Source organism: Anas acuta, chromosome 8, assembly GCF_963932015.1.
Source record: "Anas acuta chromosome 8, bAnaAcu1.1, whole genome shotgun sequence".
NCBI classification, from domain to species: Eukaryota; Metazoa; Chordata; class Aves; order Anseriformes; family Anatidae; genus Anas; species Anas acuta.
In genome coordinates, this window is record NC_088986.1 from 28,962,796 (window position 1) to 28,976,496 (window position 13,701).

General features: G+C 43.1%; 1 protein-coding gene across 1 annotated transcript; it reads left to right on the top strand.

Moving 5' to 3' along the window:
* The first annotated feature begins 3,077 nt into the window (after window positions 1–3,077).
* Window positions 3,078–12,176, top strand: GPR88 (G protein-coupled receptor 88). The gene has a single exon (XM_068689915.1). It carries the CDS (start codon window positions 3,078–3,080, stop codon window positions 4,167–4,169), a length of 1,092 nt encoding a protein of 363 aa, XP_068546016.1. The 3' UTR covers window positions 4,170–12,176.
* The last annotated feature ends 1,525 nt before the right edge of the window (window positions 12,177–13,701 follow it).

Genomic DNA, 13,701 nt, shown 5'->3' on the forward strand with positions numbered 1-13,701 from the left:
GCTTTCTTATTTTTGTCTTTTCTTACTCTTTATCTAACATCGTAACAGCAAAATCACCTTCTTCTAAAGCATATCACTTACAAGATAACAATGCAAAAGAAATGAGTGTGATGGGTATCTTTTATTTCTAATCTTTCTAGCTGATATTCCTATATTTACTTTGCATAACAGTCTCAAGTACTTAATCAATGTGACAATACTATTCTCTGAAGATTACATTTCTAAATACCATAATTTACAATGCCTCTTAATTGAGGAAACATTGCTTTCCAGAAGGATTCTTGTTAAAGGTGTAATACACCTTATCTTTTTTGCATGTGCAACAGTTTTATGTAGCCTCTCTAATAATAGTAGGCTCTTTGTCCATAAGAAAACAAACAGCCATGTTTTCATTTTGCTTTTTCTCCTTCCTTTAGTTAAAAATTAGTCACAAATGGTTCTAACGTAGTTTAATTCTGCTGATGATTTTCAGCAAATTTGTTGTGTTGCATGATAACTGATCCATGGTGCTTAATATTCCTGTCAGTAAGTCAGTACTGCAATAGGTGATGGTAACTGTTGCACAGCCTCTCTGAAGGACTGGCAAAATCAGGAATAGAACAGCTGCTTTAGCAGCTGCCCAAGTTCTAGCAAATAATATAATAATCTTCCAATAACACAATAAAGGGTTCCTGTTACTGCACTGGATATTGGATACAACAATAGATATTGGTTTGGATGCATATAGTAACTACAAAGGAAGAACAGCTAATTAAAAAGTGTCTAGGACATTGAAAGCAATTCCTCCCTTTCCCTTTTTTCTATACTTCCCTCTTACTGATGTATTATACTAAAGACAGTAAATTCCAGCTAATGGATAATGTTTTGTGTTCTTAACAATTTGTGATTAACATAGCCAGTATTCCATAACAATCAACTTCTTAAAAAATAAAAAATAAGTTTGGGGACAGTAGAATGTTAGGAAGTCTTTAGAACCTTTTAGCTTTTCAGAAATACCCTGAATTTTTATATCCTGATCGCTTAACCTTGAACTTCACCACTTCCATTTATTCATATATAAATGCATCTCCTCCTTCTGGGAGAAAAAAATGTAGCGCATGAGATCTTGAAAAGGAGGTTGGATAAACACGGAAGGATGGATTAAATAAATCTAGAGGTCTCTACTGGGCCTACAATTCTGTGGATAATGCCTTATGGAACCATTAATCTCTTGAAGGTATGCTTTATGAAGCTTTTCGGTTAGGGAGATATTTCTTGTTACAGATTTAAAGAATATTTTTCAATTACAGTACTGCAGAAAGAGGAGGATTTTAGTTTCTATAATAACTGTTCTCTACTGACAGCTAAACAATGAAAGGCCTCAAAAGGTTTGACACATGATTAGATCTACACTGTAAAGTGCAGCAGGCAAAAAAATATGGTAATTAAGGGCCTGATCAAGTAAATTGCTCAGGTATGTCTTTAACCTTAAGCACATGAGCAATCTAGTTAATTAAAAAAGAACAGATACTCATAGTTGTAATGAATACATATTTGGATCAACAGTCCTGTCAATTACAAACATGAGACTTTCTGCCAAATAAAAGATGTGCTATGCTGCAAATTAATCCACTGATCTACACAGGTTAACTTCATTATCTTAAAGAATTTATGATTACCTGCTAACATACTATTTTGCTGTTGTTATTTATCAGCATCGTGAGTTTGACAGTATCTAAAATACCTTACGAAGATATCTTTAGTCAATACCCAGATAATACCTAACCAGCAGAGAAAGTTTACTTATCTAGCTCATATATAATCCATGTGTAAAAGCAGCTTCTCTCTTAATCGGCATTCCTTTTCTGGAATGCTTTTAAGAAGAAATTTTTTTAAGAAGTCATTTTTCTCGATTTCTTATTAAATCTTTTAAATGGTAAGTAGAGTTAACATTTGGTCCCTGTTTGAGTAAAGCATTGTAGAGTACCCGGGAGAATCCCAGTGCCAACTCTTGTCCATCCTGTGACTGTTCCACCCTGCTCTTCAACCAACTCTTACTCTGCGTGAGAAGCTTTCATTCCGTTTTGAAAGAACTTGCTTTTTGAATTGAATTTGTTGTGAGACTGCTTCAAAGACTATACCGATTTCACCTGTGTACTTAGTGACACAAACATTTACCTCCAGCAGGTTAGTGATGCAAAACGTCCTGTTAAGAGAAAACAAGCTGAGTCTTTTATGAAGAAATGTAGCGTATGTAGGTTGAGGACCGGTTTCCTCAAATAAGAAATGCTGTCTTAGCAGGGATCTGTGTACCTATCACATTGGGGAGATTTAATTTGCAAACGTTATTACAGACCAGTTCTGAAATTGTTTAAAGGAACAGTACATTTTTGCTTTACAAAAATAAGATCAGAAAAATCAGGTTCAGTATCTAGCTGAGGAGTTTCTACAGCAAATGGGTTGTATTTTAGTCATAAGTGACTGATATTAGTTTGAAAGCTTGCTGAAAATTAAAGTTGCGTAAATGGGCTAGAACCAGGAAACTGGCAAAGCAAAGAGAAAAGAGTCAGACTGTGTAGTTGCAGTATTTCTGGAGCATGATAGATTTTTTTTTCCTTCTTGATTTAACAAGTTGAAAATCTGCTGAATAATTCATGAAGAGTGGAAGGGCTGAATCTTCCTGGAATGATATACAGTGTACGTACTGTGGCACAGGAGAAACTGCAAAGCTTTGTATCAGTTGCTGCCGTTCCTGCTGCCGATTGCAAGGTGCTGCTGCTTTTGGCATTTTCACAGCTACCGAACCCTCAGTCATGCTCCCGTCTGCTAACAGCTATCTGCACGCTATGGACCCACCTTCGCTCGCTAGTCTCTGGGATTCCCTGTTACCTCCCAACCCCGGACGCTGCTGTTCTGCAGATCGCTACTGCTAACCGCGTCTGCTGGACTTGCAGCTTCTATGACTGAAATCTGCCTTAGAGTCCCTCAGCTGCACATCCTCTCTCGTGTTTGGCGGGGGGCTTCTGCAGCAGGCTCTTCGGACCCGGCTGAGGATGGGATTTACAGGGAGAAGCCAAAACTGAGCTGCACTCAGCGAGATGCCCAACGCCTCTTCCTGGAGTGCCAGCTCGCCGCTGCTGCTGCTCTGGGAGGACTCCTCCGGGCCCCGCATCTTCCTGTCGCTGCTCTACGCGGCCCTCGCTATCTCAGGGACCTTATCCAACGTGATGGTCATCTACCTGGTGTTCTCCTTCAAGAAGCTGCAGACCACCAGCAACGCCTTCATCGTCAACGGCTGCGCGGCCGACCTCAGCGTGTGCGCCCTGTGGATGCCCCAGGAGGCCGTGCTGGGGCTGCTGCCCCCCAACTCCTCTTCCCTGCGCTCGGCCGAGTACCGCCTGCTCCGCGGGGGGCTCCTGGGCCTCGGCCTCACCGTCTCGCTGGCCTCCCACCTGCTGGTGGCCTTCAACAGGTACGTGCTCATCACCAAGCTGCCCAGCGTCTACCAGGCCCTCTACCAGCGCCGGCACACGGGCTGCATGATCGGGCTCTCCTGGGCCCTGGCCCTGCTGCTGCTGCCGCTGCTGCCCGGCCTCTGGACGCCGGGCTCGGCCCCGCAGCCGCCCCCCCGGCAGCCGGCCGGCGGCTCCCGCTACACCGCGCTGCTGCTGGCGCTGGCCGTGCTGGGCCAGACGGCGCTGCTGCTGCACTGCTACCTCGGCATCGTGCGCCGGGTGCGGGGCAGCGCCAAGCGGGTCAGCGTCCTCAACTTCCACCTCCTGCACCAGCTGCCCTTCCCCGCCGCCCCGCCGCCGCCCCGCCGCGCCCAGCGCCGCCTCAGCAGCGTCTCGGTGCTGCTGCTCTGCTGCGTCTTCCTGCTGGGCACCCAGCCGCTGGTCTGGGTCAGCCTGCTCGCCTTCTTCCTGCGCCCGGCGCCGGCGGCGCTGCAGGCGGCCAGCTGGCTGCTGCTCTGCTCGCTCTCGGCGCTCAACCCGCTGCTCTACACGTGGCGCAGCGAGGAGTTCCGACGGGCGGCGCGCTCCGTCCTGCCCCGCGCCGAGGGCTCGGCCGCCCCGCGACACCCCGCGGCCGCCGCCGCCGGCCCCGCCGCCGCCACCGCCGCCCCGCCCTGCCCGCAGCTGCCGAGGCGCCGGGGCACGGTGTGCGGAGCCCCCGCCGCGCCGCGCTGAGCGCCCCGGGGCCCCGCGGAGCTCGGCGAGGGCAGCCCCGGCGCCTCCGCGCCCCGCCGGCCCCGCTCGCCGCCTGCTGCCCGCCTCACGCCCCTCGGCCCCCTGAACGTGGCAGCGGGCCCGAGCCGCCCCCGAGCTCCTCCAACGGCTTCAGCGTCTGGCCGGGACTCGCTGCAGGCTTGTTTTTCTTGCTTTCATGAAATCGGTGTGATTCTCCGAGCGTTTGAAGCACTTTGAGCTCCCCGAACACAAGGGCCATTCGTAGAGAGCTGGGAAATGTCTCGTGCCCCTCCCCAAAACCCCTCAGGAACCGGTTCCTTGCCCCCCAGCTCTGCCGTCTCAGGGCTCCGTGCGGGACCCTCCTTGACCTCCTCTTTGGCAAACTTCAAGATGATGCTATCTGTGGAAATTGTTAAAAACAGACACCTTTTTAGTAATCTGGTTTGGATTTTTTTTTAAAAAAAGCTCTTTATGTAAGGCCTGTTTTGACAAGGGCCTCTGCCTGTGGTAATGCACTCAGTAAAACATAACGCAATATGGAGACTAGTGCTGTCCTCCTGGCCTTATCATCTGTTCGGTTACCAATTTGTTGTGTTTCTATTAGATACGTTATTGTTGCAGCGGGATTTCACAGCTTCTGCTAAATATAAAATGACAGATTTTCTGTGGCGTTTGGAAAGGCGACAGCTCCTCCCACAGAGGGTGGCGAGGGAAATGGGGCTGGCGGGGAGTGCTGCAGCCGCCTTCCTCTCAGGAACGCACCCGAAACACCGCTGGTTCCCTCTCCTGTGCCTGACCACCTCCTGCCCCTTTTCCAAGCTGATGCTGTTCTCATGGTGATGGTGCTTGGTTTGCCTTCTGGCACACAAGGCTGGAAGGGGGAATTCTTTTCTGAATCTGTGGCCGCTGCTCATTAAAACAACCAGGGCAGAAACGCCTCCGTTGTGCTGTCTTGAGAGGGTGAATGGACACGGGGAGCAAAGGAGAGTTTCTGCATTTGATGACAAGTATTTATGTGAGTTTGGCAGTTCTTAGGAGAATATTTGGATGCTAAGACAGTACAGAGGAAATGAGCACAATGGTATCACATCAAAGGCTACTTGGCCATATTTACACTGCTCCGCACTTCACTCACCTTGCGTGCTGTGGCTAAAGTTTCAACAGAAGTTTCTTTTAAAGGAATAATTTCATTTTTTCCTGACTCTTAGACCCTTTCAACATCTATGATACACAGATCTATATATAAACCCCCCTACCAATCTTCTATTTTTCAAAATAAATAAAAAAAAGTTGCCATCATCACAGAAAAGATTCTTCTTGAGGATGGGATTTGACAAAGCCAATGAGCTACGGCCTCAAAAGGAGAAAAAATAAAATGTCTTGATGTCCTGATAATGTATCCATATCTTGAAAACAGCTGTAGTCATTTACAAGGACCTGTAGAAAAGTAAGAGGAGTTTCCTAGGATCTGAGGCTGACGGAGTTTCCAACTCCATCTCAGAGACAGCATGCCACCTGTGTGACAGCACTGGAAGGGTCGGGAGGGCTAACAAGGAATCATGGTCATAGAAAGTTTGCAAGGTTTATTTTATCCACTGTGCATCTGTCTTGGAAAGTACTGTCTTCTTGTAATCTCACATCGTAATCAAAGTGACTGTACTTTTGCTAGCTTTGCGCAGCAAATGGAGACAAAGGAGAGCTGTTCCAACCACGTCTACATCAGTTCTGGAACATACTCTGAATCACTGCCGAAACAAAGCTAAAACAAGGGCCTCCCAGGGCTAAGACGCTGTTCTACTATGAGGTAATCCTTGGGCTGGAACCCACAAAAGGATGAGTGCCACCACTTCCCACCATAGCTGCAGACACTTGGCAAAGCTCAGTACTGGGCCCATAAGCAAAGGAACAAACATTAAAATAATCAGCCAGACAACATCCCCCCTGATTTTGACTATGGAACACGGCAGTCTGGAATTCAAGCAATAACCTGTTTCAGAAATCAATATCCAAATGTCAGAAAATGAACTTCTGGGTTTCTCCCTTATCAAATAGCATGCAAGTTACATCTGAAATGCCTGTATTTTATATAGACAATGTTTTAAATGCAAGTATGTATAAAAAATGCTATAGTGCAAAACGTCATTCGGCTATCCTCATGCTATGCATTAATTCCAGAGAACAGCTGGAAATCCCTTGGAAAGTTTGATGTAATTACATCTGACTGTAAATCTTTGACTGTTTTAATACACTCAGGTGACATAAATAGCATTACGCAGAAAATAATTTTAATTTTAAATTTCTCTAATTAAAAAAAAATATTCTAATTTAAATTTTAAAGAATTTAAGAATTTAAAATAAAAATGATGTTAATTAAATTAAATCTTTAAATTAAGAATTTTAATTTTAATTTAATTTAAAAATTTTAAACTTACTGCTCAGAAAAGTCCTGTATGCCTTGTTCTGCAGCGATATTCTTTGTATTTCCACATTATAAATACTGTGTGGTAAATCACAACGGAAGCACAGCTTAACTCAACTTTTCCTGCCTCTGTGTTACTGCTTCTTATATGAGAAAATTGATCGGTCTCAGTTTTTAGCATTTCTGCTTTTCTTTTTACAGCCAATACATATGTGTCCCCTGCTAGCTTAATGGTGACTTTTCTTCAATATGAATTTGTTATGTTCACACTACTAATTGACAGGTACAAAGCATGCGTTGCCAGTTGTCCATTAAAATGTGCAGGTGCAAGGCATATTTGTACTTTTAAATATTGTTCTTTAAAATGTTTCAAACAATCTTTCAAAAGATGTAAATGAAGATGGCAATGAAGCAAAGTTGTCTTTTGATCTGGCGTGGTGCCAAGCAAGTTGAGCGTGGCCTCGAGCTTCCCCTCCTGGAATGACTGGTCAGCTTCACGGATATTGAACGATGGCTGTGATTTCACCGAAGTGTTGAATTTCTTATACGGCAGTGCAAATGCATCCCGTTATTCATGTGCAGCAGGTGCCTATTCCTTTGCTATTTCCTCAGGGCTTCTGGAAATGAGCAGCTAGCAGTCAGTAACAGGCTGGATGAATTGTGGTCAGTTGTATTGGTCTGGCTTGAAACAGCCATTTGGTATTACAACCAAAGTAAATTTGCCTGTAATTTAGCCACTCAGTTTGTGATTTGCCTATGCAGAAATACAGCCTTTCCCTGCGGGACCAGCTCTTTGCAGGTAAAATTATGATGCTTCAGAACTACACCCCAAGGCAGGTGTTAACAAATACAGCTATTTGTGAAAAAGCTTGCAGGGGCTGTTTGTGAAGTCACAGTTTGGACCAAATCATTTGAAGTTATCTTTAATTTAAGGTAGTTGTAAAAAGCCTTGAGCTCTTTTGTGGAATCAGGTAGCTCCAATAATACGGACCTCCACCAAAACTGGACAATTGTTGCCCTAGACAAAGGTGCCATGAACAAAGTAAGGCTGGGAAAATGTGACAAGAGGAGATAAAGATGGCAGGGAGAGGGCACTAACAGTGTGATCCTGAGAAACAGTACAGAGAAAAAGGTCAAAAAGCCAAAAGAGGCCTGGGATTATGATGAAATAAACCCTATAAAATTGTTTGATTCCTTATACGGGTGAGAAAACAGAATTCTATACTTTTCTTGATAAGTAAGACTGCACAGTTGCATTCTCAATTTCTTCTTTTAACAAACACACCAGCAGATTTTCATTAATCTCTAGCATCAAAAAAGACTACCAGTATGAATTGCATCAGAGTTCTTATGGAGACTACATTCATCAGCACTACTGGACTTATAAGCAGGAATAAGAGCTTACCTCTGGATTCAGTCAGCCATAAGCACACTGTGAACCTTTTTTTCTAACTACCAAATTGATGCTATTTTTAAAAAAACCCACATACAGATTATTTTCAAATGAAGACGTTTAAGTGTAGCATTTCATTAGAGAAAAAGTGACAACATATACTTTAGCTTTCCATTTCATCTTAAATCACATAACTAGATTATTGCAGCATTCTTTAAATTCAGAAGTCCCTTTCCCAAACGGCAGCGAAAATAGCTTTTCTCGTGACTGTTTAACTTCTAAGAAAGCTACCTTTTTTGCTCTTTTATGTCAATCCTTCCCATGCACTGTCATCATTTTACCAGGGTAATAGTCTCCTTTCTCGCTTTTTCTTTTTCTCCTTTTCTCTCTTTCTCTCCTTTTTCACTATTTTCTGTAATTTCCCTCACTAAGGGCAGAGCACTTGATCCTGCTGATCAGGGAATGACTTGAGCAGTGTAAGTCTGGGGAGACAAAGGTAAACTCTAACTAAAAAAACTGAGGGAGAAGTCCCACATGCTTAAGTTTCTACTGAAGGCTAAGAAGTAGTTGAAGGTGTGCCTTTTTGCTGTGTAGAGTAGTGGATAATGCTGTCTGTATTACAGATATTCACATTTGATTAAGGCTATGTAAAAAAAAAAAAAAAAAACAAAAAAAAAAAAACCTAAAGTGATACAGAAAAAAAAAGTTACAAATAGTTTGAAGGTTGGAGAAAAACATTCATTGTTAACATGCATTGCGATTAACTCATTACAGCTGAGCTTCTGGGAAGCATTCTGAGGAAGAGCAAACTACCTGTTGGAGGGGGAGCTCGAGCCCCACAGGGGAGCTGTATGTATTGTAGGCTTCAGCATGCTGAACTGTTGCCTCTGTGGGACAAAGGGTTAAAATAACAAATAACAAAACTGTGCCTCGCCAGCATTTTACAGTATTCTTTAAACACCTTTTTTTCTCTACTTTTGTGGGATCAACCTCTGCTTCAAAAGATTTCCTCCTTCTTTAGAAGTGACAGCAGCTGAAACCCATATTTATTATCAATTAAAAAAGAAACACAAAAAAAGAAAGAATAATTATTATTCTCACTAACTAGCTCCTATAGTTCAAAGACCAAGGTACAAAGAACAAAGACAGAGCTGCTGTTAGTGAAAAGCTTCGCTTAGACCAAAGATGCCTTGTGCTCGGGAGCAGTCCGACAAAGTGAAGCAGCTGCTGGTCGTAGAGCCATACTGCAGGAGGCTGTTGCATTTGCCATTTTCAGAGTGGGCATGCTGGTGCTGTTAGGGAAAGGCCAAATTTCAATTACTGCAGCAGGATTTGGCCTCTCTGATCCATTCCCTTTCTTCCCAAGGGATCAGAGAGCAGCTGAGTGAGGGAAGTTAAGTGTAGTAGTCCTGAGGGAGACACAGAAAGAACTACTATGCCTGGAAGAAATCTCTTCAGTATCTTAATTTTTTATTCAGAGCTTTATGAAGTTAACATCTCAGATGGAAATTTCTTAATAGCTGTCTTCAGGCTGCCTGGAGTCTTCACCTGTCCTGTGACATTCTCAGTGCAGAATTAAAAATGCAGATATGCATCAGGCAAGATCTTCAGCCATCCTGATCATTTCTGAAGCTGATGATGTGATGGAGGTGCAGTGTCAGTCTGAAGGCAACAAAGTGAGCATTAGCTACAGAAGAAAACTATTTTTAAATGTAAGATTTTGAGAGACAAATCTGGTGAATCAAGCAATAGCCAGAGTTTCGAAAAGCGTTGCACAGACTTTGTTTCCTGTTTATTCCGCTGAGTGAGATGTCCTCTTTGTTTTCTTCTGTCCCCTTTGTCTGCCTTACCTCAGGGTACCTCAGTGCTGGAACAGCTGCTTTCCTCTCACCCTCGAGCCTCTGGCACTGACTTTTATATCATTTCATAAACATCGTTTCTGTGATTCCTTATAAACTTCATATTTTTCATTCCAAGACCTAGTGAAATGGCTGTATTGTAGCTGTGGAGACAGGAGCAGCAGGGTTTGAGCAGAGGTAATGTCAAGAAATACTGTTAAGATATTACACATTTACCTTAAAGCTATTACTCCTTTGTTTTCTGTTGCATTTCATCCCTTGCTATCTATGCATGTTGGGATAGCTTCACTGCAGGAGGCGCCTTTTCCATAAACATGTCTCATTTAGTTAATCATTTTTTATAAAGGTAGTAGTAAAATCTTGCAGAATTTGGAATTTGCAGCTGCATTAGCTCTTCCAGTGAGCATAACTGTGCCTGTTTCATTCAATAGAACGTCTTCTTTTACTGTAGGTCTTTTTTTTTTTTTTTTTCCAGTTGTGGCATTATTTCTCTCAGGCTGATTAAATCAGGGAGTTGGTAGACTGCAACCTGGGAAAACAAAAGCACAGCCTCACTTCTGCTTGTTTGACTTCAAGGCAAAGGCACTTTTCATAAGTCTTGCAGTGACAATCAGCTTTTTTGTGTGTGTGTGGTATTAAAACAAGACAGTAGAACTACCTATCATGTTAAAATAAAAGAGACAAAGTGGATCACAAAAAATATTCATTGATATTCATTGTATATGATGAGTAAATGTGAACTCTCTGGATTCTGCAGTAGATACCTTGCTTGGCTTTTTGCTGTTTATTGTAACTTTTATGTACATACTAACAAGATTAGGCAATTCACACTCAAATATAACAAGTGATGGATCTGAGCTGAATTAAAGGCATGATTTTTTTTCTATCTCATGCATCATTAAATATTGCTATTGTACTGTCTACTGATGATCTATATTATACCTGTCACCTGATAGCAACCACGGTCGTTATGGTAATGTCAAGATTTTGATTATAGTCCCTTCTGCGGTGTAGGCATCCTATGCTTAAAAATGTGTTGTTGAGGTGGTAGTGTCCCATGCTTGGTCTTGACCCAAACACGAATACATTCAGAGGTTTTTGATGGAGAGGTAATTTATTTCTGAGCTATTGTCATTCATTCAAGGACTATTATATACTTATATGTATATATGTGTGTGTGTATAATAAAAAAAATAATATATATATATATATATAGCCTTTTGAACTACCTTTTTTCTTAATTTGATATGAACAAAATTTGTAGAAATTTCTTATCCCTTGCCAAGTATCCCTTTGGCCGAGTTTGGGAATTTAAGACTATCAAAGACCACAGCTGTTACTCAGAGATCAGCGAAACCACTAAAAAGCTTGCTGGGCAGCATGTACCCATGTGTCAGATAAGGCCATACCGATTTGCGACACAGTGCGGGTAGCGCCCCGTGTTCAGAGCGCGGCTCCTTGGGGCACAGCCCAAAACCTCGGATGCCCAGAGGCTGATCAGGGAACCAGAGCCAGGACGGCGCTGAGACCCGCGCTGCCTGGGCTGTGCTCAGCAGCCGGTGCAGGTAGAGGAAGACTGGCCAGGGAATAAAAGGCGTCATTCCACGGGGTGGTCGGGTTTCTGTGGAATTTAAGGGCAGAATTCTGAGAATCGGTTTTAGGTCATTATCCGTTATCTTCAGATTTTCTTACCATTGTTGGTCTATTTCCTTCTAGATTAGGGAGACAGTTGTTTATTTGATTCTAAGGAAAAAAGTCTCTCATTCATATACAAATGCGTAAACCAGTTATCTTCCCAGATGTGAACGCGTTCCGAGGAATCTTTGTGAATGTAATTCTGTCAGCAAAGGGAAGATAAAGCAGCAGTTAAAAACAAAAGCACATTGCATGTAAACCTAAGGGTCTTGTAACTGTTACCTCATTTTCTAATATCTAACACTGTAAAAATTATGTTAAGGTAATGAATAAAATAGCTGATTATACATTAATTTTATCTGTAATTTGAAAATTATTATGATCACCACACTCAGGATTGAATGGCACAAACAGCTTTTCATTTCTGACTGAGGTCTCTGTAGAAATGCTGCAGTGTTGTTTTGCTTTCTGTCCTCATCACTTACACAGTGCTGTGTTGAAATACTACATTTTATTGATTTCAAAACAAAAAACGCTGGTAACTTGTTGTAATACATTTTTGGTAATATTTTTACACAGTGTTTGGTTTCGAGCATGACTGTACATTTTCTGTGCCAGCCCTCCCCAGGCTAACATACATCCCATTATGTGAATGCTTTTGTTCAGACATTCTACATGCAAACTCTTGCCAAAGATGTCCGTCACCATGCCCAGTGATGGCAGAGTTGTCTTCAGATATTCAGCAAGGGTTTCTGATGCTAGTGGGTGCTGTCAGCAGTGAGGGTGGCTGGCTGTGTGCAGCAGAACAAGGCCAGCCAGCCAGTGTGCAGGAGGGAAGTGACCACTTTGTTCTCCCTCACAGAAGCCAGTTGCAAAGGGTCACAACTCTGCATCCCTTTAGAAAGTGCTCAGTGATGTGACTACACACTGAGTAGCACATTTATCCTCGTATCTCCCCAGACTTCCAGTGAAGTTATGTGAAAAGGAAGATAGGGCAGTGGAATCTCAGCTTGTCCATTATTTAAGGCTTAAAGCCTTAGTTCACCCTGACCGTTTAAGAAGTTTGTTTGATTAGTAGAATTTAATGGAGAATCTTTATCTTGCCATTGAGCCTGAAGTAAGATTTGGAAGACTTGGCTGTTTCACTGCCCACTGCTGCTGGGCATTGGCAGCAGAAGTCCGTGTAATGATCCAGTGTGGATGAATTGAACCATGTGGGAGACACAGCAGGAGATATCCCTCCTAGTAGGAAAGAGCACAGCAGTGAATTAGGAAGAATGATCAAGAGCAAGGGTGGATCTTGTGTATTCCCAGCTCACCCCAAGCTGCTGAGGGCATGAGCCAGACCTGGAGACTTCATCTGCTGTTCTGCTGTGTCCTTTGGTAAGGGGACTGGGTTTGTTGCTGTCTGCTTGTGTATAGGGATGTCCCGCTCACATTGCCAAGGCAAAGGCAACCCAGGCAGCTTTCGGTGCATCTCAGATTCCAGATATTCATCTGGAAAATGGGAAATCCATTACTTGAAAAGGGTTCCTATTTCACACAGCTTGTTACGAGTTGTGGTGGATCATTTCATGTCTGCTCGGTAATTCTTATAAAAGGGCCTTTGTTACTAAGGAAAGAGGCACAAAAAACCCCTCATATGAATTAAAAGTGTCTTTGTCCATTTATTTTTTTCTTTTCTTGACACATCAGGGGATCTTCCAAATCTTTTCAAGTATTGCCTCTTTGGGAGCAGGGATTGTTTTAGAACTGCCTTCAGCAATGTGAGAGGATTTAGCCATGCTGCCCTTGATGTCCTGTGAAGTTTGTATTAGCATTGGTGTGGTGCCAGAGCTTCAGCTGAGGCACAGGTAGGTTGCCTAGAGCATTGGGATGGATCTTGATTTTCCATTTTGGAGGGAAGGTGTTAGTGTGTTCCAAAGGAAAATCCAGATCTTAGTCTCCCAGTTTTAAATGGGTGATCAGAGAGGAGTTCCTTGAGAGGCCGGTAATTTTGTCCTCTTATCCAGTTATACGTCTAGAGAAATAGTCGAGGGTATCGACAGTTACATTAACAATGGCTCCCTGGGACTCTTCCTTTTGTTACAGCTGTGGATAGTGTCCAGCAGAGAATTACTGAGGTCAGGAGAAGCTAGATGGCACTATGGTCCAAAGAGATCTTGTGCTGCTGCAGCTGAACAGGATGAAGCTGTGCAAGTCATCTGGTCTACAACACCTCTGGAT